This window comes from Tauraco erythrolophus, chromosome 7, assembly GCF_009769465.1.
Source record: "Tauraco erythrolophus isolate bTauEry1 chromosome 7, bTauEry1.pri, whole genome shotgun sequence".
NCBI lineage: Eukaryota > Metazoa > Chordata > Aves > Musophagiformes > Musophagidae > Tauraco > Tauraco erythrolophus.
The window spans coordinates 3,235,422-3,259,597 of record NC_141471.1 but is presented as its reverse complement, the minus strand read 5'-3'; the positions used below and the strand labels follow the sequence as shown (position 1 = coordinate 3,259,597).

Here is a 24,176-nt window from a genome sequence, read left to right as displayed (position 1 = left end):
TCACTGAGATGCAAGCAAGTAATTTTGTTAAGCGTTTCTGCAAACTGGGGAAGAAAACTGCATCATGTTAATCTCTCTGCAACCACTAGAGGCAGAGACTACGCGAGAGGGAAATAAATCTTTGGTGAGAGATGTCTGGTGGAAGAAATGGGGCGACCAGAAAACAGTTTCCTAAGAAAAAAATAAAAGAAAATCTAGGACCATACTTCCACAATAACACACCTACAGTTCTCTACATCATCTCAATTTGAATCTCTACAACCCTTCACGGGCTTTTTTTTAAACAGTCTAAATTATTCATGTAGGTTCTAAAATGCCCATATGCACTTCAATCCATCACCTACAAGAATACCCAGCACAGCAGAGGTTAAGAACTTCAGCTCGGCAGGACTATGTTCAAAAGTGCACACTCATAAATTCATCGCAGAACTCAACACCATTATCTAAAGGTGTTTCATATAATAAAGAGAACCTGCTCTTGCTTTCCATTACTAGAAATGGCTTTCTACTCACCAGCTATACTTTTTTTTTTTTTTTTTTAAAAGGTGAAGGAGTCAGCAGCCTGTCATAAGTAGGCTTGGAAGATTTATTATCTGTACAGACCAAGAAAACATGGAATTACCTTTATACTAAGAGTGACCTTAACCAAAAAAAGGCCACTTGAGCTGAAAGATCACTTGTATTCACTTGGATTATTTTATGCTGCCCCAAGCATATGTGCAATTAACCAACGAGCACATACTCAACCACGATATGCTGTTTCGCCAGGAGATAATTACAGCCTTTATGGTTTTTAAAACAGACACAGCCTTTTTCCCTCCTACAACACCTAAAAAAATTACGCTGAAGCTCATCCTAACAATTTTTCCCACTGATATCGAACTCATCTAACTATGGCAAACAACTCCTTCACTTACATTTACCAAGAATCTTAATGCTTGACAAATTCTATGGACAAAAACGTTACCCACCACTTTATCTTCATTTTACTATACGATTTTAATATTTTTGGAAGCACTGGCTGGGCAAGACATTGACCTGCCAAACTGTTACAAAGCCAGTAAGACAAGTGGCAAAATGCTGTCTAGATGGTATTAGTCAAGGAGTAAGGGCCTGTTCATGATAAGGAGAACCTCCACCTGCTGATGACACCTGACAAGATCTGCCATGCACAATGACCACATGCCATGTTAAATACAGCAACATTCCTCCCTGTATGTTCCACGTGATTACAGCATCCCACTTTGTTTCAAGTTGCTTTGAAATATCCTCCTTGCAATGACCACTGTCACAAATCTTTAAAAATATTCCAAGCTATTTTGGGCCAGTTTAATACAAAAAAAAGTTTTAAAAAGAGAGTAGCAAACCCAAAGCCTTTTTCATACTCCACAGTCAGGCTGTTTCTCCATAAGTTGCCTTGCTAGTATCTGGTAAGAAGAAAGAGATGCCACTCCTATGTGAAAGGCTATTTGCCAGAGGTTCCGTAATCCGTACAGGTAAACGTTGCAGAAACAAACAGAGAAGAAGAGTACAAACGTCTTCACCTTCCTCGCTGAGCTGTAGAAGAGGTACAAGTAACACTACAAAAGGACCAGAGAGACAGCATTAGCATTAAATTACATACATGTAGACAAAAGACAGCTGGGAATGGCTGGCACATCCATGCCACTTAGATGTGCCTGCCATTGCGGTGATCACCAAGATGCTCAAAGCTTCCCTTCAACTCTGATGCTGAAAGATCCTCCAAGAACAGCCAGAGTGGTGGCCTCAAGCCAGACTCTACTGGGTACGCACAGATCCATCAGCACAACCGGTGTCCCACCTGCCTGCCTCTGCTTGGATTAAAAGGAGGCCAAAAGCTGAGCCAGCTTTCAAAAACCACTTATTTTTTTTTTACAAGGCAAAGGCTCAGAAGTAGGGAAACAGCAAACCCAAGTCTGCTCCTGCTGTACTTGTTCTTGGGATAAGCAAAGGACTTCTTTTTACCAAGTCAAGTCTACAGGTTAAGTTGTTAACAGGTTTAGTTGAGGTTTTGAGCTCTTTTTCTTTTTAAATTCAAGAACAAGTGGAACCTATTTGCCAAGCATGTGTGAAGAGCAACAACCCTGACAGGCGAAAACTAAAAAACTCCAAGTGCTGGCAGGAGAGTTACTTTTTTAACTCAGGCAGTAACAGATCATGCTTTCTCACTCAAGGTCACAGCTTCCAACTGTGCTGATGACACGAGTAGAGATCAGCACGTAGAAAGCACTTCACATTTGAGCTCGATTTATGCACAAGCATTTTGTGAAGATGACTGCTACAGATCAAAAGGATGAGAGAACTCATCTTTATTTAGCTTCCCTAGCTTCAGGTACTGACTGGAAAAAAGCAGGACAGAGCCTTTCTTTGTGAGGAAAGACTTGCATCAAGTATTTAGATCCAAATTAATATCTCCATCTTAAAGCAGAGGTGTAACACACTGAATTGTATCTATTACAATACAATAAATTGCCTCTCTGCAAGTTTTAAACAGTGGTCCTCAAATTATTAGCCAAATGCAACAGTTCGAAGCAATTAACACACTGTAGGAATTACATTATTCCTTCTGTCAACTAGTAATTCAACTACTGCCAGTTCCTGTGATGACAGGATAAAAACTGAAGATTTTTACAGACAACATATTGCCCTCAAGTTAAAGGTTGTGCACCACTGTTTTTAGGCATTTAAGGAACCTTTCAAGAACCACCCATTTGGAATATATAATGTTTTCCTCATTCAAACTCTTCTGCATAAGGAGGTCAGAGAAAATACTCCATTAGGGAAAAAAAAATAAAATCTAAGGGAGTCAGGAACCACATTCATCTCAAGAATTTAAAGTAATATTTTTAATGTAAATTAGAACATTTTCAATAAGGTTGCTATCCTATATTTGCTTAGCCTTTCAAGGTAGTTATGCCACAAAAGCCCATCGCTAGGTCTGCCACTGTCAGAAAGACACTGTGTCTATCCCTTTGGGAAACAAATCACCTTTGGGCTAGCACTTATTTATCACACTTGGTCTCATTTGGCATGCCAAAACAAGGAAAGACTGAAAAAGCTTGCAACTGCAACTTGCCAAGGGTCAAATTTAACTGTCTTTGTGCCACTTCCCTGGAATACCTCAGTGGAATCACCCAGGTAGGATACTAAAAACCAAATGGTTCCTCTGCTTAGCTGAAATTTATTTTGTCTTGTATATGGTAATAGAAAAATAACCGTAAATAAAATGCTTTCTGATTTAACGTACCTGAAAAACACAGGCTAGAAAAGGTAGGAAAAAAGCTATCACATTTCCAATGCCTTCATGGTCCTCCTGTTTGGATAAAAAGAAGTGACAAACAACTACATCAGCTACAGTTTTTAGCAAGTACTGCTTGGTATTTTAGAACATTATATTTCATCCTAGTTTATGTTGAATGGCTATAAGAGTGTTAAACAGCAAGATCAATATCACTGAACAAGATACCAAGAACTGAGGCCTATGTGACAATTCCTGCTAAATAAAATTGTGCCACCATACAATCCGGACACTTTTTTTTAACCTTTTTAAAAGCCAACAGTTCTACATTTGTTAAAAAAAAATTTACACAAAAGCTTCTAGAACAGAATACAAGAACGGAAAAAAGAAAAAAAAAAAAATCCATCCAGCTTGGCAAGACTAAAACGTCTCTCCAAATTTTAATCTCCCTAGAAAAAAAAACAAAATGCAGTGTGCTGTGATATGCAAAACACATGAAGTCTAGCAGGTGAGCAATCAATTAGACATTCCCTGGAGAAACAAAACACTTCTGGTGGAAAGATGTATGCTCCACTAAGCAGAACAGCTCTCCTTAATCTGGTTCCCCAAATAACTCTCTCCCTTTGACTCATTCACAGGTTTCAATTCAACCAGGGTTACCTGAAATGAATACTCTGCCAGGTGAACTCCTCGAATGAGATTCAAAGCTCCACACATGATGTTCAGGACAAGCGACAGAATCCCCAGGGGAGTCACACGCTGCATTCTGTAAGTAGGGACTGAAAAAGAAAAAGATACATCAGTGAAAGTTTGCACTATTGCTTTGAATCTTTTAACATAAAGTGACTCCAATTAGCTTATGCAGGTTCTAAACATTTTCAAACCCTTTCATGTTTGCTCCAGAGAAGACCAATTATGAATAGAAAAACCTTTTTTTTTTTTTATTGCGTTACACAGTTCAGGTCTTCAGACATCCAGAAATCAGTAAGAGCTCTGGAGTATTTTTTAAACAGATTAAGCAATAGAATTTGTTCTTGAGGCATGAACGTCGTCTTTCATGGTGCACGTAGGTATTTTTCAAGTGATTTCAGCAGATGAGCATACTTGACACTCTTCACAGGTCAGCAGAAAGGCTTTGAGCACCCAAAGGTCTGGGAAAGAGTTTAGATTTCTGACACCAGTAAAAGCAGGACAGCGATTCATCTCTTCCTTAACTGGTAATCACGTGTTTCTTCCCACTGACAGTCTGAGGGTTCAGTCTCACATACAGCAGTTCAGTTTCACCTGCGCGGTGTCCACACAGCGTTTGGTGCCCTAAGCAAGCAGTTGCCAGAAAACAACTGTAAGAGCCATGGACTTTGATGCCCAGCTGCTAGAAGAGTTGTCGTAGGAGCTGCCAGGACGGTACCACCCCATCACAGCAGGGAAATGTCTGCCACAGGACTGCAGCTCCTACCTCTGGGCCTGTCAGACTGACAAAACACGGCCAACACCGGGGCCCAGGAATGCAGCTGGATGCTGCAGTCTTTGGCCTTGGAGTCACATTTACAGTGCCCTGCAATTCCCTTTCTCCCAACCTGTCCACGTTTCACAGGTAGTGAATCACCTGTCTCCTTGGCCCTGGAACAGGTTGCCCAGAGAAGCTGTGGCTGCCCCATCCCTGGAAGTGTTCAAGGCCAGGTTGGATGAGGCTTTGGGCAACCTGGTCTAGTGAAGGGTGTCCCTGCCTATCACAGGGGGGTTGGAACTAGATGATCTTTAAGGTCCCTTCTGACCCAAACCATTCCATGATTCTATGATTATCCTTCCTTTTTCACCTTCTCCACTACTACTAACACTCACACCCTCAAATACCATTTCTTTCAGGATGATCTAATTGATACATACCTAAGGAAGGTCAAAGCAATTATTATGAAGATGTATTTAACTTGGGAATCTGCCACTTCTAATGCAAAGTTTAGGATGTCCAAAAGCTTGCCTATTTTTTTCCCCAGCTATAATAGCCAGCTCAACAACAGACACCACACCCAGGTACTCACCTACCCATCATCCCTGCCCTTGCACCACCACAAGTGGAACACTGTCAGCGTAACAATAGGGGTAATTCGCACCTTGGGTACCAAATCCAGATCCTCTCCTGCAGCAACATCCGTAAGATGAGCCCCTAAGAAGTCTCACCAGCAATCAGGACCTTCTGCCTTCTTTCCAGCTCCTGACTACTGCAGATAAACTAAGCAACACAGCAGAGATCATCTCTAGCTGTGTTTCAGTGAAACACCAAAACAGCTTAAATATTGCACTACTGCACGGTTTAAGATAGGAAAACACATTTGTCTTCTTCAAGAGAGATTATTTTGATAGATGGATGTAAAAAAGTTTGGTGCCAAATTAACACAGGGATATAAAGTATCTTCTGTAAGTGTCTGTTGGGGGAAGTTCCTGGCTACTACAATAGAAAGCACCTGTGCCTCGTTAGGACAGGTGCTGTGAGTCACGTTGGTCAACCGGAAACCACGTGACTCATGGATGAATAAAGGTGGGGCAGTTCCCTCCTGGAGACTGGAGTGATAGGAGCCCCTGGAGAGCAGCATCTTGAAGCTCTCTGTTGGAAGCCTTTGGTTGTGACAAGGACCTTTGGAGTGTGATAGAGCCTTCTGATATATGAGGGAGATGACAACAACCTTCTGGGTTGTGATCCCCGAAGAGTGAGACACCAGTAGTCCGCGACAATTGGTGACCCCGACGTGATTCGTCGGAACAGGAACTACTGGGACTGCAGAACGAAGCTTGAGAGCGGCAGGAGCTGCGGACTGACCAGTTTTGACTTAGACACCTGGAACAAGGTGAGCCGCTGGGAGTGAACATGGGTCAGAATTTTGTAAAGGAAAGTCAGACCTTCACCTTTCTCAAATCTGCAGGGATGGCTGCGGGGCTCAGTATAAGTAATGAGGATTTATATTACCTACTCAACTGGGCAGCGGGACATGAAGATCTAGTCAACCTCACCTTTACCTTTAATCTAGAACTTTGGAAAAGGTTGGGGGATAAGTTACTCTATGAAGCTGTGGTTAAGCAAAAGGGCCGGACCGACCTGCTGCGTACATGGGAGGCCCTAGATAATATAATTCAAAAGGGGTCAGCAGAAGAGGAGGAAGAGGAATTAACAGATTATGTATCTGCAAGCGAGGGGTATGAAGGGAACAACGAACTGTCTGAAGAAAGACTAACCCCAGACAGCGTGGACAGCGAGTTAGATGTATCCTTGCTGTTCACAGAGATCAATAAAGTTGCGGGGACGATGCAGGGACTCTGCCCCACCCTGCAGGAAATATTGGAGCGTCCCCCACCCTTTGTCCCAGCAACCCCCCTTCCTCCTCAGGATGTGTCATGCCTATGGCCCCGCCGCTCAATCTAATGGCCCCACCCCCGGCAGCTTCATATTCAGCAAATATGACACAGGTACAAGCTATGCAGCCAGCTCTAGTGCACCAGGCTGTGACAATGCTGCAAGGAGTATCTCAGCAGTTAGCAGCTGTAGTGGAGATACTGCATCAGGCTATGACCCCCCCTGTAGCAAAAGAAATTTCAGGAGAAACCTCCAAGACAAGTGACAGCTCAGGTAAGGAGTTACCACCGGTTTCTCCACCAAGGGAAAAGTCACTAGAATCTGTCTGTTTATTAAATCCAAACCCCTTGGGAACCCCTACAGCGACAGTTCAATGCCGTGACCCGGTCCGTTTTTGGAACGAGATAAAAATAAAAGCAATAGAGGCTGGGGATTGGGACTTGGCTCAGGTCTTGGGGTTGCCAGTCAATAACGAAAAATTATCCATGATGGAAATAGGGGGAAGGCCAAGTGTATTCCCTGTGGAATTGACCCTCCCGGGTTCTAACCAGCCCAATCAATACCTGGGCTGGTCATGGAAAGTCGTACAAGACATACAAAAGGCAGTAGCACAGTATGGGCCAAACTCCCCAGCAGTAACACAATTATTACGATTACTAAACCTGGAAATATTGGTGCCGTATGACTTTCAACATCTGGCTCAGATTATGTTCCAGCCGGTACAACGCTCCATTTTTATGAGCACGTGGAGGCAGTTGGCTGATCGTCAGGCACTACAAAATATACAGCTACCTCAAGGTGACCCATGTTATGCTGTAGGTGCAGATGTCCTGATGGGAACGGGTCAAGTATTTAGCAACCCGGCAGTACAAGCCCAATGGCATCCCCAAATTCTTGGGCAGATCAAACAAATAGGAATGCAGGCCCTCATGCGGACCACAGAAATGGCGAAACCCCAAGCGAGGTATTCCACAATTAAACAAGGAATCAAGGAGCCTTTCTTACAATTTGTAGAAAGATTGCAAGGGGCTATAGAAAAACAAGTTTATGACGGCAATCTACGGGCCCTGTTGACAAAACAACTCGCAAGGGATAACGCCAACGCTGATTGCCGAAGAGTTATTGAAGTACTCCCAGGGGACCCCTCCCTAGAGGAGATGGTCATTGCATGTGCTAAGGTCGGGTCTGTAGAACATGAAATGACTGCACTAGCCACCACCTTGATGACCTCAGATAATAAGAAACTGAAGTGTCATAAGTGTGGGAGAATAGGGCATCTCGCCAAAAACTGCAAATCCAATGGCCGGCCGGGAAGCAGCAGAAAGAGAAAGTATGCACAGATGTCTTATAGTCCAGGCAAGCCCTTTGCGGGAACACTGCAACAGCCACAAACTAATCTGGAAAAGACCCCTGAAGGAATGTTATGGCAGCCGCAGATTAAGCAGCCAGAACAACCAGGGTGGATGTATCCAACTTCATCAGAACAGTGGATATATCCACCACCGACGTGGTATGACAGGAAAACATAAGAACGACTCCCCCATGGTTTTGTTCCAAGGCATCTGACAAATGGCGATGAAAAATGGAATTGGAACATTAGAAAGCCCTAAATGCTATTAGGTATTTTTTCAAAAAAAAAAAAAAAAGGGGGAATTGTTGGGGGAGTTCCTGGCTACTACAATAGAAAGCACCTGTGCCTCGTTAGGACAGGTGCTGTGAGTCACGTTGGTCAACCGGAAACCACGTGACTCATGGATGAATAAAGGTGGGGCAGTTCCCTCCTGGAGACTGGAGTGATAGGAGCCCCTGGAGAGCAGCATCTTGAAGCTCTCTGTTGGAAGCCTTTGGTTGTGACAAGGACCTTTGGAGTGTGATAGAGCCTTCTGATATACGAGGGAGATCACAACAACCTTCTGGGTTGTGATCCCCGAAGAGTGAGACACCAGTAGTCCGCGACAGTGTCTACGTAATTAATTTGTCTGGCATGCATTCACACATCCGTAATTTCATCTCCAAAGCGGCTGCAAAAGGAAGTGCCTTAATTCCATCTGATATATGTCAAATTATGTAGCATTACTGAATATTATCGTCATACACACGCTCACGGAAATAAATGGTGCAAGTGTGGCCAGCAGGTGAAGGGGGGTGATTCTGCCCCTCTGCTCTGCTCTCGTGAGACCTCACCTGGAATACTGTGTTCAGCTCTGGAGTCCCCAACACAAGAAAGACATGGAGCTGCTGGAGCAGGTCCAGAGGAGGCCACAAAGATGATCCGAGGGCTGAAGCATCTCTGCTATGAAGACAGGCTGAGAGAGTTGGGGCTGTTCAGCCTGGAGAAGGCTCCAGGGAGACCTTCTAGCAGCCTTCCAGTACCTAAAGGGGGCCTACAGGAAAGCTGGAGAGGGGCTTTTGACAAGGGTGTGTAGTGATGGGACAAGGGGCAATGGCTTTAAACTGAAAGAGGGGAGATTTAGATTGGATATAAGGAAAAAATTCTTCCCTCAGAGGGTGGTGAGGCACTGGAGCAGGTTGCCCAGAGAAGTTGTGGCTTCCCCATCCCTGGAAGTGTTCAAGGCCAGGTTGAATGAGGCTTTGGGCAACCTGGTGCAGTGGAAGGTGTCCCTGCCCATGGCAGGGGGGTTGGAACTAGATGATCTTCGAGGTCCCTTCCAACCCAAACCATTCCATGATTCTAAGTAACCCTACCATTCACAGGCAATTTGGCTTTTATGCTACGCAGTGAAATTCAAGTTCCAAACTGCACACTGAACAGAAGCATGTCTGTCCATTCACTGAGCTGAGTATTTAATTTATCAAAACTAATAGGAGACTGAATAATGTTGCAGCTACGTACCCCTCTCTCTCACAAATTTCCTAATAAAGATCACTGTTTCTTCCTCCTCAGTTTCACTTCAGAAGCATACAGTGTCTCTCAAACGAACAAAAATTATCAAGTGTCATTCCTTGTGCAGGATCCTGCAAACTAAAACATGTCAAGAGTTCCCAGTCCCCAGGGAAGAACAATGCAAGTCTCAATTTATTGCTTCTGCAGCATAGAATATTTTGTAAAAGTTAAATTTTTTTAATTTTTTTTTTTTGCCCAGTAGGATAAAAAGGATTTCTGTCACAGATGCAGGGGAGATTACAACATCCAGTTGCTCAGGATCCAGATTCTGTGAAAATTGTTTGCTGTGGAGCTTTATTTCTGCTGTATCATTCTGAGGTTTAATTCACAAACTGAAATTGTACAGAATAAGCGAGATGGGTACTACTAGGAAAAAAACTATTACACTGCCTCGTGTGAATTTAATCATATTTTTCATAAACAGAAATTCCTACTAGAATTGCTTATTGTATTAAATAAGGGAACGAGAGAGTACCAGTGGTCTTAGTCCAAGACAGCATAATTAAATGCTAATGAGGTTTCAAACCAATTTGACTCTTCCAGTAGAAAAAGTTGTGCGCTTCAGCGTGCAAGAACCACGCAGATGATGTTCTGGAGAGCACGGATTATCTAAAACCCAGGAAAAATTCCTCTGCAGGATTGAGCATGTACAGAACAATTCTGTGCAAACACCCTCACAAAATGAAGAAATTGAAACTTCTGCCTATAAAAGGTTTTCTGAGCAGAGGCCTCTGGCTGCTTAACTGGAGACTGACATAAATGCCTGTGCCATGCTCCGTTCTGCCTCTTCAAGGCACAGCACAACAAGGGTTTGACAATGAGTCACATACTCAAAGCTCCAGGTAACGACAGCACCAGGAGTAAAAAATGAAATCACACTCAAACATTTTAAAATAAAATACAAGCACACAAAAGACAGATATGAGACATCTTCAAAAAACACCTTAAAAAGGACTCTGTGAAGGACTCCCTCTGTGTCTACAGAAGACTAAGAACATTCATCAAGGGGAGCACAACGCTGCATAACTGAACAGCATGCCTACTCAACGAACAGCACGAGTTGTTCTTCTGCTTCACAGAGCCAGTTCTGATGTGAAAACTCTCCCTCTTCAGATAAAGCTGCCTACAGTTCACATTTCTTCTGTACACCCCCCCCACTATCCTCCGGAGCTTTATCGGCTGTCCCCGTATCGAGACACAAGCTGAGTATTTTGCAACAGCAGCTGAGCTTGTGTAAATGTTGATCAAGGATATAATCCTTGTGTCTTTCTAGCAAGAACTGGGCTGGGTTTAGTTAAAGGAACAAAGAGAAGAAAGAATGAGAAAAAAAAAAAAAAGTCTTGTTCCCATATATACTAACAAGGACAAAACTGCCCAGACTTCTCAGACTCCTTTCACACTAAAATGAAGAGCCAGGGGATGTGACCACACAGCTCAAAAGCAGACAGGAATCAGCTACAATCATGTAAGGAGACTGAAGCTTTGATCAATCCATTGATTGATCTATCTTCACTACAGAATGCAGACACAATTAAATTCTGCTCTCCTGCAGCCATTACACTTCAATGTACACTCAGGAAGTCTCCTGTACAGCAGAGCCATAACATAATTAACATTAAAATGGGAACAAACACCATCCACAAGGCTAAACTTCGAGCAGTAAACTGGGATTCAGCTGGTAGGTAATGATGAGAGGAGAGAGACATAAGCCGGGAAAGCTGACTCCAGCTGAAGGAAACAGATGATCATAAACGTGATCCTTAAAATAAAGGCAGAGCAATCTTTAAGAGTATTTGGGTTAGACCAGAGGGAACAGCCAGAAATACAAAGCCAGATGGAAAGCAAAAGAAAGAAATTAAGAATATGAGGGAACTGAAAATGTATTTCTCATCTGTGAACACAGACTAGCTTGCAAACGTTTATTAGCTCTGAAACTGCTCACCCTAGTGCCAAAAATTTCTAAGCCCTGTCACATCATGAAAATATTTAACCTTCAAGCACAGTTCTGAGGAGCACTCACAAATCTAACTGGCAACTAAAATGTTTTCAATTCTATTTTTGTTTCCTCCTGGCCACTGCCTCTCTATTTTAACTTATAATACCTACGTCAAATTAAGATTCCAGCTCATCCATCAGAAGTAATAAGACTGAGCAACTCAAACTTAATTTTATTAGTGTTTCACAAGCCAATAACAACAACAAAAAAAAGAGGAAATACAGGCTCATGGCACTCCATCTGCATTTTAAGCTGTCAGGCTAATAAGATTAAAAGCATTTCACTTCATAGAGGAAGTAAGCAGGACTACGCAACTAATACTGATTTTACAATAAATAAGTAGAGGTCAGTACTTCTAAAAGCAGGTAAAATGTCAGTGTTTGTTACAAAAAGGTCCCTTGTCCAGCCTCTATGTGTTGTTGACACAGATTATTGTCTTTCAGAAGTTTAGCCAAAAGAACTGAATTTTAAAGAATAAGGTAAAAGGAGAAAGCAAGGAGGGGAGAACAACCCACGACAGACAGTCTGGGAAAGAGAGTTTTATCCTCAGCTCATATTCTTCTTACCTTTTCTTTCCTCAAGGTTGAAGCAACTCATTCAGACTGTAATTACAGATCTTCTACTAGAGTTCGCAACAAGTAACGAATTAGTGGAGCTTCTTTTGGCATGGAAAATTTAACAAACAACTACTTTAAAAGCAGGAGAATTTAACAGGGAAAACACCAAGTCCAGTTACAACCAACTGTCCATATGGAGAAGCTGATCTAAGGCTAGAAAAGGCTCTGGTGCATACCTGCTACCATCTAAAGACCATGTTGTCTACTATGACAGAAAGGCAGCCTTTTTTCTTGGGTGTCACACCCATGGTGTATGTATTTCTCAGTACAAGAGGAACCACTGCTGTTCCACGCTTCTCTGCCGTTTGCAAAGTCAGGTTCAGGAAGTCTGTGTCACCTGTGTGTAGTAGTAACTTACCAACCTCCACATGAACATCTGCGTGCCCACCGTTGGTCATCCCATTCATCAGCTCTGTATCCTCCAGTTGCAGCTGAACCGGAGGCCGGAACTTCAGCTCCTCCTCCACCTTCTCCCAGTTGGTCTTCATTGGAGGGCCACGTGCACAGTTAAAATGGCATTTCACTTTCTGAATAATGTTATCTGAAACGATAGAAAAACATGCTTCGATTAGCTCTGCAAAAGTTAAGTGCTTCAGGCAATTACTAATCAAGTCATGGTGTTCTTTCTTGATTGTTTTTCATTTCTTTTCTTACTAGTTTCAGGTATAAAATCCCCCCGCTGCTTGGGGAACAAAAATACCTCTCTAGGTATTTTATATCACATGCACTCCTTTTTGGATACTTTAAATCTCCACATCCTGCCTGCCAGTGGGCTGAAAACAAGCTTTTATATTCCAGGGCAGATATAACACATATAAAATCACAGAATGGTTTGGGTTGGAAGCGACCTCAGAGATCATCCAGTTCCATTCCCCCTGCCATGGGCAGGGACACCCTCCACTACACCAGGTTGCCCAAAGCCTCATCCAACCTGGCCTTGAACACTTCCAGGGATGGGGCAGCCACAACTTCTCTGGGCAACCTGTTCCAGTGCCTCACCACCCTCTCAGTGAAGAATTTCTTCCTTAGATCCAATCTAAATCTCCCCTCTTTCAGTTTAAAGCCATTGCCCCTTGTCCTATCACTACACGCCCTTGGAAAAAGTCCCTCTCAAGCTTTCCTGTAGGCCCCCTTCAGGTACTGGAAAGCTGCAATAAGATCACCCCGGAGCCTTCTCTTCTCCAGGCTGAACAGCCCCAATTCTCTCAGCCTGTCTCCAGAGCAGAGGTGCTCCAGCCCTCGGATGATCTTTGTGGCCTCCTCTGGACCCGCTCCAGCAGCTCCATGTCCTTCTTGTGTTGGGGACTCCAGAGCTGAACACAGTATTCCAGGTGGGGTCTCACGAGAGCAGAGCAGAGGGGCAGAATCACCTCCCTTGACCTGCTGCCCACGCTTCTTTTGGGAATATGTTAAGCTACCCATGAACAACCATGAGAAGCAACTCCACATTGTGTTTTAACAATGTCGAGGATTAGCTTTTTTCCAGCAGAGAGAGAAATGTAATTCAACTTATATTTGAAACAACTCTGACTGGCAGAGGCAACTTCAGTGATCCCACCAACGTCCAAGCCACAGATCTACGTCCAGATCACTCTGCTTCACCTCTCACACTTTAAATTTAATACCATTTGCAAGTGAATATCTCTCCACAAACGTGGCTGCCGGTTTGACAGGAGCTGCACTGAGACTAAGCAGAGAATTTGTCCAGGTACGAATCGCTCACACCTCCAGAGCTGAAGTACCTCACTGTGGATGCTGCTGCTTCCTACTTAATTGTGCAAAGACACTGGCAAATCCCAGCTATTTCAAATGCTTATGCAAATTAAACACAGAAACATTTATTTTGCTGAGATATCCTATAAGTAAAATCTGTATCTGAAGATATTGTTACACTAGAAGACTTGCACAGGTTGACCACAGCTACTACTGGATACGATACCTACGTAACAGGTTAGGCATGAGTTTTGAGATCACACAGGAGGACTTTATGTTGTGCTAGAATACACAGGGCCATAAGCATTCCTTAGAGAAAAATCCTGTATTTTACCTTAAGTCAGCCTGCTATAATTATCAGGAACTACCAGGTAAAAGGCTAAAATCTCAAGCATCAAGTGCATCTTAGATCCAACACAGGAAAGAATGAAAAAAAACCCACCAAACAAAAACCCACCAAAAAAAACCCCATCCCACAGCAACATTAGGTAGGCTCAGTAACAAAATACAGTATAATAGTGAAAATAAAAAAAGAACAAAATATTTTTTTTCTTTAAGAAGAGCCTTATGCAATTAAAAGAGGCTAGAAATTCCCAAATTCCTACTCAAGTTAAAAAAAGGAGTAATTTGGATCTCAGTATGAAATTACATCATGCCTGGAATATGCCCTGCAGGGAATCCATCCAAAGTACAAGATGGCTGTATAATATGTTTTCCTTGTGGATTTCTCAATCTTTTAAGCATGAGCTTAATACTGTTACCAAAATCTGGACAGAAGTGTGCTAACCCACTGCAATATCTTTTCCTTTCCCAGAAAAGAGCTTCTCACTGCAAGAGAATTGTGTTTTACAAAGGTGCAAGGTTCAGTAGAGCAGCTGCTACTTGGCAAGAAAACCACTTATAGCAGGTCAAAAAAAAATACTGAGCATGATTATGAAGTATTGTGTGAATCTAAGTCATGCCAGAAGTAAAGCTGCCCATAGTAATCTATTCTGTGTCCCTTTTCTACAGGACCCATCTGTTTCCCCTTGTCAGATTTTTTAATTTAAGTTAAAAAGTGTCCACGATGTGGATTTCTTTTTCTTTTGTTTATTAATCACCACAGCATTTTGTTCATCTGTTACAGAGGCTCTCAGGACCTGCAAAACCTACAATCTGATAGTTTAAGGAAGTTAGAAGATCTCCCCCTTCTCCTACACATGTACAGGTTCATGGTTATGATCAGGCTTTGGCCAGGAGATATTGTTTAACATCATAAAAGCAGCAGACACAGAATTCTTACTGTTAGAGAACAAAGTTACAAACCAAATTCAAGAAAAGCATATGGTCTGGAAGCTAAACTGATGCTGGTTGTATCGTAGGAAGCAGCAAATTCCCACTGAAGCTCTTCCAGGAAGCAAAACGCCATGATAGTTGAGTAACTGCTGGAACAGATTGCCATGCAGGCGATATCCCCAGAAGAAAGGAAACTGAAACAGAGAGAGGGGGGGGAGGAAAGTAACATTAACATGAAAAGGTAAAACAGTCATGCTGAAAACCAGAAGTAAACTGTGCTTTCTGTCAAAACAAAATGGACAGACTGAGCTGAAAGGGCAGACTGCAAAAAATACCTTGTTCCCACTGCTGCAACAGTCCTGCAGCCCCTGCAGGTCCAACACTCAAATCCTGTTGTCTGCCTTCGCACACTAAAATCACAGCATGGATTTTATTCAATTGCTACAGCAGTTAAAATTGAGGACATCATTTTCCCAGGCTGGCTTTAAATCATGTTAACAAGAAAAGAAACGGCCAGAAAACATCACAGGCAAGATTTGGGAAGAAAACCCAGTGGCTTTCCACAAACAAAAGTAAAAACAAGCAAGCTGTTCCTAGAAGCAAGATGTATTCCTTGTTCTCCTTGAACATGACAACTCCACGTTAACAGCAAGAGACACTCGTTACCTTGCACAAACCAACGTATTCGAACACTGTTACTGCTAAGTCATCTGTACCAAACAAAGATGAGTCTGTGTCAGAAACAGCACAAGAAAAATTTGACTCCAAAAGGGGTCCCTCTAACACTGAAGCCATATTTATGCAGAGATTTCCACTCACAAATGGCCCAAAGCTGCCTAGGAAACTTAACAGGGGATTCATCTGGCCAAAACGTAGGTGTGTAGATCAGGATGAGAGAAATCACTCTTGTCTGGTCTTCATTAAATTGGGTGGGAGTTGGGACACCCAGTTCAGGTGTCAGCACTCACAATGTAGGCAGTGAAAATTCCACAGTCTCCACCATAATTCCAGATTTGTAACTATCCCTGTAAGGAGACGGACGAAATCTTCCCTTACAGGTTAGCCACTTGTTAGCAATAATTCAGCATAAAACCCAAAGTTTTGAAGCTGAACAATCACTCTCTATTTTTTCTCTCTTTTGTATCATTTATCTATTTCATCCTTCTCATACAGGAATACTTGTGGTTTCTATTTTATCACATTTTTATTTATTTGTTAGACTATGTTCTTGGGATTTATGGTTTTGATGGGCTCTGTGGCAGCCTACTTACACTGAGTAGGTTCCCTCAATTCCTCTTGTCCCCAGCTCCTGGCTGAGGATCAACACCATGCCTGCATAAAACTACCTCTTCCAAGTAATTTATAGCCTTTTGGCCACGTATCTGTTTGCACTCCTCTCATTTCAGTGCAGATGAACAGCTAGAGGCTGCAGAAGATTAAAAGCAGCAGGCCAAGTTAGCATTAAAGGGCAAAAGTTCACTTTGAGGTGAAAGGAATTAAAATGCTAATCTCTGCTTTTCCAATTGATTCACTGTAAGTCCATGTATCTCCTTTCTCCAACCACTCCACCAAAAAAGCATACTTAGTTTTAGCTCAGGGTCACTTTAAGTTTTCTGCCATTTGCTAAGCAGAAACGCAATCACAAGCTGAAACTCGTCTTTTAGAACTAAACTAAAATCAATAGTAAACAAAAATTCTCATCTCTGAATGACAGTCTTTAAAATAAAGACTAACAGATCCTTCTCCAATAAACAAAAGCAAATATTTATAAATTTCTCCATAGTGGCTGTTGTCAATATACTTCAGGCCTTCTCAAAACACACCCATCAGCCACAGCTTCCAGACACTTGAACCCTGCTGGTATTCAGAAAATGGAGTGGGCAGTATGTAGGAGGGAGTCAGGGCAGCTCTGTGCAAGCCAGAATCAGAACTGTAGGGACCTGAGAGAAGGCATCCTAAGAGACCTGACAGTCACTGAAGAAAAGGGTTTGGGGTTTAGAGCAAACCAAGTAATTCCTCGGCACCAGGATGCCGTCTTAGAAGGTATTTGTAGAAGTCCAAGATACTCCAACTGCTAATAGTAACGGGTACTGCCCATCGAGCAGAAAGCATTTGCTACAAAAATGACAATTAAACTAAGCAATTCTTACCACGTGCTTACTAAACCGAGTAGGAGCTGTGTGGCTGTGGTGCTGACACATCAGGTTTCGGAATACTGCTTGGAGGTTACAACCTAGCCACGCATGGTGGGATTTCACATTGGAGTCAGGCACTACAGAATACACCTTAAAGTTTAAGTCATCCTCAAGACAACCATTGCAAAAATTAAAGTAAAAAAACCAACCAAACAAAAGCAGGGACTTACTGTATGCTAAGGTCACGTCCTCTTGCTGTGCCTCGACTTGGATACTGCGCCAGAATTGAGGATAATGCCTTTAATCTCTTTCTGCATTCCAGAAAGTCCTGGCTGAAATGAAAATCTGTGGAGGCTGAGAGGGGAAGTCCATCCTTCACCCGCACCACACAGGCAAAGAAGATCATGGACATTCTCCACTGGAGTATTCATGAGGACAACCTGAAAATGAAACAGTCCATTAGGTTAACGGCACATTGATGGATGTGATATTAGTTAGAAACATGGTAAGGTGTCCTGCTTTCGCTGGGATAGAATCACAGAATCCATTTTCTGTGCAGAAAAAGCTACATTTCTAAAGCCAGCTGCATTTTTAAGACTGCAGCACCTGACTGGGTAAGAACAAAGTTGATAAGACACTTGGGTTTAGTTTGTAGCCAGCCATGGTATGCAGGTAGCCAGAGCAATCAAGGACTTGACAACTAGTTCTTGCCAATGACCCAGATGTCCAAGAACTGAGGGCATTGCGACCAGGGCAACTGCTTTCTAAACTGGCAAATGGGCATGCCATACCATGCAACGTCAGGCTCGCCATAAACTGGAAAGTTTGTTAGGGAAGATCTCTCTCTCTTTCTCAATGGTTGCCGTCCCTGAAGGGTCTTGCCCACCACGCTGCTCCCAAGGCCTACTCTCTCCCTTCTGGAATCGCGGTTTCAGGACTTTTCTGCTCCAGGATCACTAGCTGGGAAGAGGCTGGACATTGGTCAGTGGGTGGTGAGCAATTGCACCATACAACACTTGTCTATATATATTATTATCATTATTACTTTTCATTTTATTTTATTTCGGTTATTAAATCGGTCTCACCACAATGGATCTTTCTCGCTTTTCCCAATCCCGTTTCTTGAGTGGGGAGGGGTCACTAAGTAATAGAATAGCTGGCTATTGTTTAGCCCCAGACACAGGCTCAACGTAGACATAAAGTCAGAGTTTATTCACCACTGCTGCTGAACAGAACCTCTGGTAACACCACTGCCACTGAAACGCAATCAAACCGTTATCAAAGGTCATGGCTGCATCCATTTTTTGCCTCTCAGACAAAAAGGTGAGGCAGGGAATTCCACAGGGGAATTAACTACCTGAAAAATACCACTATTTTCCCTCCTTCCTACTTTACCTTAAGCATCAGAAATGCTGAGTTAAGTTCTTAAAGGTGTCTATGGAAACTGGCTAACTCCCACTGACATGCTGCATCTTCGCTTGTGTTGCCAATCGTTAGACCATGGAATCACGGAATGGTTTGGGTTGGAAGAGACCTTAAAGATCATCTAGTTCCAAACCCCTGCCACGGGCAGGGACACCTTCCACTACACCAGGTTGCTCAAAGCCTCATCCAACCTGGCCTTGAACACTTCCAGGGATGGGGCATTAGTTGCATTAGTAGTTATCTGATTTTCTAGTACAACAATATACAAAATACAAATACAAAAATCAAGTTTAGGCTACGCTCTGTCAGACTCTTTTTACAGAAACAGTTAGGATTAAATACAGAATAAAAGTTTCCCTCTCTTGACTTCTTACACTTTAACAGTCTCCCATAAAAAGTTATGATTGGGATTTACCTGGTGCATTCAGAAGGCACAAGAGATCCGTCCTTCAGACATACCACAAGTATTCAGCACCAGATGTTAGAAGACTAATGCAGCAGCTCCCAATCTCTGAAAGAGAACCACAACGAACATTTTTGAACACTAACTAATGACCTATATGGATGTACAATGCAAAATCTCCTGTGCAGTGGGTATAAACATCACCTAGAAAGCGTTTTGCCTAAATGAAAACAAACAACTCTTCTTTTTTTTTAATCCAATATATCAAATCCCAGATGCGTTCAAAGACACTAGGAAATGAAATGCAGAATATTTCTGATGCCCCAATCACTGTTTTTAAGTTGAGCTGCCATTTTACAGGAAGCTGGGATAAAATCAGCAGACTTTAGGTCATTATTGCAAACAAGTCAAGGAAACAAAACAAAGAAAAAAGGAAAAAAAAAAAAAAACTAAAAACCACACTGTGAACTCCAACTTCCGATAGAGGGAATGACTGCTTTAACAGCCCTGTATCAAACAATTCACTACAACACTCAAAGCTTCTTTGAAACATGTCTCATTATCAAGTGTTTTTCCTGCCTAAGAAGGTTAAGAGAACAAAGCCTCTTCTAGTTCAGGCATTCATAAACTCTCCTGCCTGTAGATCTGTTCTAATAAGGGTCGAGTTCTTACTACAAGTGGTACTAAAAGTCTTGTTTCTGCTCTAGAGGAATCATTTCCACAAGACTTGTAGGAACTATCCCCTGTCCAGGGTGGCTGCAATTTGCCAGCACGTTAAAGCAACTAAAAATTGTCAGTGGAATCGACAGAAAACCTAATTGCACATAACTTGTTTCCTTAGAAAAGGAAATTAAAACTACAGAAGACTACACATCACTTGAAAAGTGTTATTTTGAACTTTGAAAAGGGAGATTGAAGAAAAATTAGACGTTAACATCAGGTGCCCATCAGAGGGATTCTCTGCTCTCCTGTGAAAGATCTGGTATCAGTCACACTTCCAAACTAAATGTCAGACTGCACTCGAGTAGTGAGTCAACATTTCCTCCTTGGGGAATACACCTGCTGAAATGTACTATCAGACTGTCACTGCTGTGCTCATCCAAAAGGCTTGATTTTTTTTTTTTTTTAACTCTACCTGCCTGTGAATTTTTAGTGTTGCTGCCTAAGGAAATGATGCAAAATGATGCCTCTGGGCAAAGCAACTGGAAACATGTTCACTGGTTCTGCTTCTTCCAGAGCTCCCTCTCACACGGTGTAAAGGAAGGTTTGCATACATAACATCCTACTCGCCAAAAGAGCAAAAAGGTGTGAGGACAGTACCTGTAAAGACTTATGAGGAGCTAAAAAAAAAATATACAGGTTTTCCATAATTCAGAGTTTTATTTCAAACGTAGCACAGGCTTTGCTAAAAGATGTGAGGGACAACATAACCCTACAGAAGAGGGCAAAGCCTAAAAATCATAGAATCATAGAATGGTTAGGGTTGGAAGGGACCTCAAAGATCATCCAGTTCCAACCCCCCTGCCATGGGAGGGGACACCCTCCACTACACCAGGTTGCCCAAAGCCTCATCCAACCTGGCCTGGAACACTTCCAGGGATGGGGCAGCCACAACTTCTCTGGGCAACCTGTAAAAAAAAAAAATTAGAAAAAAAAAAAAATCCACACAACAGGTTCACCTGTCTTCTGTCTAACTCTTATCACCAGCCACGTATCCCTGGAATTCATCCAGCCCCCTCCTTTCCTTTCCCACATTCCCCCAGCCCACCTATTCTGGCCCTGCACCTCAACAAGGCTTTGGGTTTTCTTTTTCACAAGCCTCTTGTAACTTGCACACTGGCAGGCGTTCCGTGCCCATGGCAAACAACCTCCCTCGACAGTTTAATTCCCTGCACACCAGCTTTGCCACGTCACCTGTAAGTGACTGCAAGTCATCAGAACGTGCTGGATGGATCACGGTGTGCACCCAACCAAGTGAATCTACGCTCTTCCTGCTTCAGATCCGTCTGCCCTTTCCTCCTCCACTCTCTTTCTCTTTGCATATGACTAGCAGCCCAGAGTATCTGCAACTGATTTCACGTGGCAGACCTTTGAACCCAGGTCCTGAGCTCTGACACCGTGCTTGTGCCTTTGGATTAAGCAGCTCCCAAATCTGGTGCTGTTCAGAACGAGTGACATCGTGCCAGCCCAGCTATGTCACTACCCTAAAGCAGGCAAAACCTTGGGAAAGATTTTAAGTGACTGTTCCAGAAGAACACACATTACAATTTACGACTGAAGTGAACACAGCTTGTTTGCTCATTATTTGAAGCACCTGTACATAGAATCACAGAATCATGGAATGGTTTGGGTTGGAAGGGATCTCAAAGATCATCCAGTTCCAATCCCCCTGCCATGGCCAGGGACACTTTCCACTACACCAGGTTGCCCAAAGCCTCATCCAACCTGGCCTTGAACACTTCCAGGAATGGGGCAGTCACAACTTCTCTGGGCAACCTGTTCCAGCGCCTCACCACCCTCAGAGGGAAAAATTTCTTCCTTTTATCCAATCTAAATCTGCCCTCTTTCAGTTTAAATCCATTGCCCCTTGTCCTATCACTACACACCCTTGTAAAAAGCCCCTCTCCAGCTTTCCTGTAGGCCCCCTTTAAGTACTGGAAGGCTGCTAGAAGATCACCCCGGAGCCTTCTCTTCTCCAGGCTGAACAGCCCCAACTCTCTCAGCCTGTCTCCAGAGCAGAGGTGCTCCAGCCCTTGGATCATCTTCATGGCCTCCTCTGGACCCGCTCCAGCAGCTCCATGTCCTTCTTGTGTCGGGGACTCCAGAGCTGAACACAGTATTCCAGGTGGAGTCTCATGAGAGCAGAGCAGAGGGGCAGAATCCCCTCCCTCGACCTGTTGCCCACGCTGCTTTGGATACAGCCCAGGACACGGTTGGCTTTCTGGGCTGCCAGTGCACAGTGCTGGCTCATGGTGAGCTTCTCATCAATCGGCACTCCCAAGTCCTTCTCCTCAGGGCAGCTCTCAATCCATCTAACACCACTTCAGAAGAACACAGTATGGTGTGGGACTCACAAACAGCACAAATTTACCAGTCTTACAACAAACAAGACTCTCTAGGTACTCCCACAACAGGCATCTAAGAAGTGACCTGACACACAGCCCCTCTATCCCTTCCTTCCTAATCAGCAGCCAACTCTCTCCAGTGACTACGTAGGGATTATTAAAGCAGCCTTAATCAGAGCTCTGACACTTTACTACACTGTTACACAAGCTCCTTCAAATAAGATTAGACCCAATTCACAAGCACCACGCTTCTCCAAATGCTGGACAAACTCCTACCTCACTGTCTGGTTTCAGTCTCAACCAACAAGGAGAGAAAATGAATGAGACATGGTTCATGAGGGAGAGTTACTACTACTCTGCAGGATCACAAGGTGGATTTTATCTTCTTCTCACATAGATCAAAAAGCAAATGTGAAATGCTGTTAAGTCTCTCATCTTCTAAGACTGCAGTAACGGTATCCATCTGCTTCCTCCCAGCTGCTTCCCCTCAGTGCTCACAGCAGTGCTGACCAAGCTACAGACATCACAGGCCCACAGTGCAACACAAGCCACTCTCCAGATCTCACAGCAAACACACACAATTTGAAAGCATGATGCTATCCCAACTTTTGAATTTGTGAATATCAAAAGCCTATAGGCTCCTATAAACCCTGCAGGCTTTATTCTTACCCCCAAAGGGCAGCAAGTAGAAAACCCTTACCACAACGAATCTCCTGTCTATGAAGCACCAGAAATCATGTGTGTTACACAAAACTCAAACCCCAACATTCAGCTTCTCCATCAACTGCACTGCCTCAACGGACAGTCCTCCTAACCCCTGCCCAAATCACACCATAACAACTCTGTCAGGCTCTGAAGCTCTCCCCCTACATCAATCTCTCAGAAACATCACCCACTTTACCGGCTCCCACACACACACACACCCACTCCCACTACCTTGTACCCTCCTAAGAGCCCACCAGCTCATCCCCACACTTTCACCAGCCCACACAACGACGGGCTCTTCCCACACCCACCCTGTTCCCCTCACCACATTACATATTCACCTCTTCTCTAAGGGACACTCAATAAACCCAGACACCTTGAAAGCCATCCCCCTCATCAGGGCACTCTTTCACACTGACAAGTATCCCCATACACCACTCAAGCAACCCAGACACCCCCAAATCTCAGTCCCATCCCACAGGTCCCAAACCCTCACATTATCCCACCTCACCTGAGCGCCCCCCAGCCCAACCCGAGCCTTCCTCAGAGCCCCAACTCTTCCTCCCCCTACACCCCTCCAGCAGCCCAAGGAACCATCGAATCCTACATCCATAGGGCAGGATCCCCACCACAACACCCACACACCACCCCTGCTCGCCCCCACGATCCTCCCTCCCCTCACTGCCTCCCCACACCCCCCTCAAGCACCCCAAGCCTTATTTCCCTGCCAGAGGACCCCACACCCCGCCATTACCCCGGCTCACCCCTCAGGGCCCGTCCCTCCCCCGCACCCCCTCAGGCACCACACACCGCCCGGAGCGGCGCGACTCAGCCCCGCCCGCCCCCGGAGTCCCAGAAGGGACGGAAGAGGAGGAGGAAGAGAAGGCGAGGCCCTCACACACGGCCGGGACCCCTCCGCCGCTCACCCTCACCGCGACGGCGGCACCACAACACCCCTCGCCCCGCCCGCTTCCGCCCACAGAGGCGGCGGGTAGCGCGGCCGGCGCGGGGCACGCCGGGACGGAGGAGGCCGGGGCGGGCGGCGCGGGGTCTCTCTGGGAGCCCGGCCCGTTACTCGGGCCCGGGGCGGGACGCCGCGGTCAGGCCCGGAGGCCGCGGGGGACCGGGGGCGGCTGCCGGGGGCGGCTGGAGCCGAGCCGCGGGGCTGCGGTGGTTCCTGCACGGGCCCGGTGAAGAGCCCAGCAGCGCTGGGAGAAGCCGGCTGTGGGTGCCATCGTCTCGGTGGGAGCGCTCGGCTGTGGGAGCCGCGCTGGAGCCCGTGCAGGAACCAAGGGAGAAGGGGAAACTGGGGGATTTCCACAGTGATGCCAT

At 44.4% G+C, this 24,176-nt stretch overlaps 1 protein-coding gene across 1 annotated transcript; it reads right to left on the bottom strand.

The window, feature by feature from the left end:
• Positions 1-985: 985 nt before the first annotated feature.
• SEC22C (SEC22 homolog C, vesicle trafficking protein) lies at positions 986-23,800 on the bottom strand. The gene is made up of 8 exons (XM_086614448.1): positions 23,771-23,800; positions 19,087-19,182; positions 17,477-17,686; positions 15,142-15,305; positions 12,482-12,664; positions 3,920-4,038; positions 3,269-3,334; positions 986-1,580 (listed from the first exon to the last, which is right to left on the bottom strand). The coding sequence occupies exons 3-8, from the start codon at positions 17,656-17,658 to the stop codon at positions 1,380-1,382; spliced, it is 915 nt and encodes a 304-aa protein (XP_086470574.1). The 5' UTR covers positions 17,659-17,686; positions 19,087-19,182; positions 23,771-23,800; the 3' UTR covers positions 986-1,379.
• Positions 23,801-24,176: the final 376 nt, after the last annotated feature.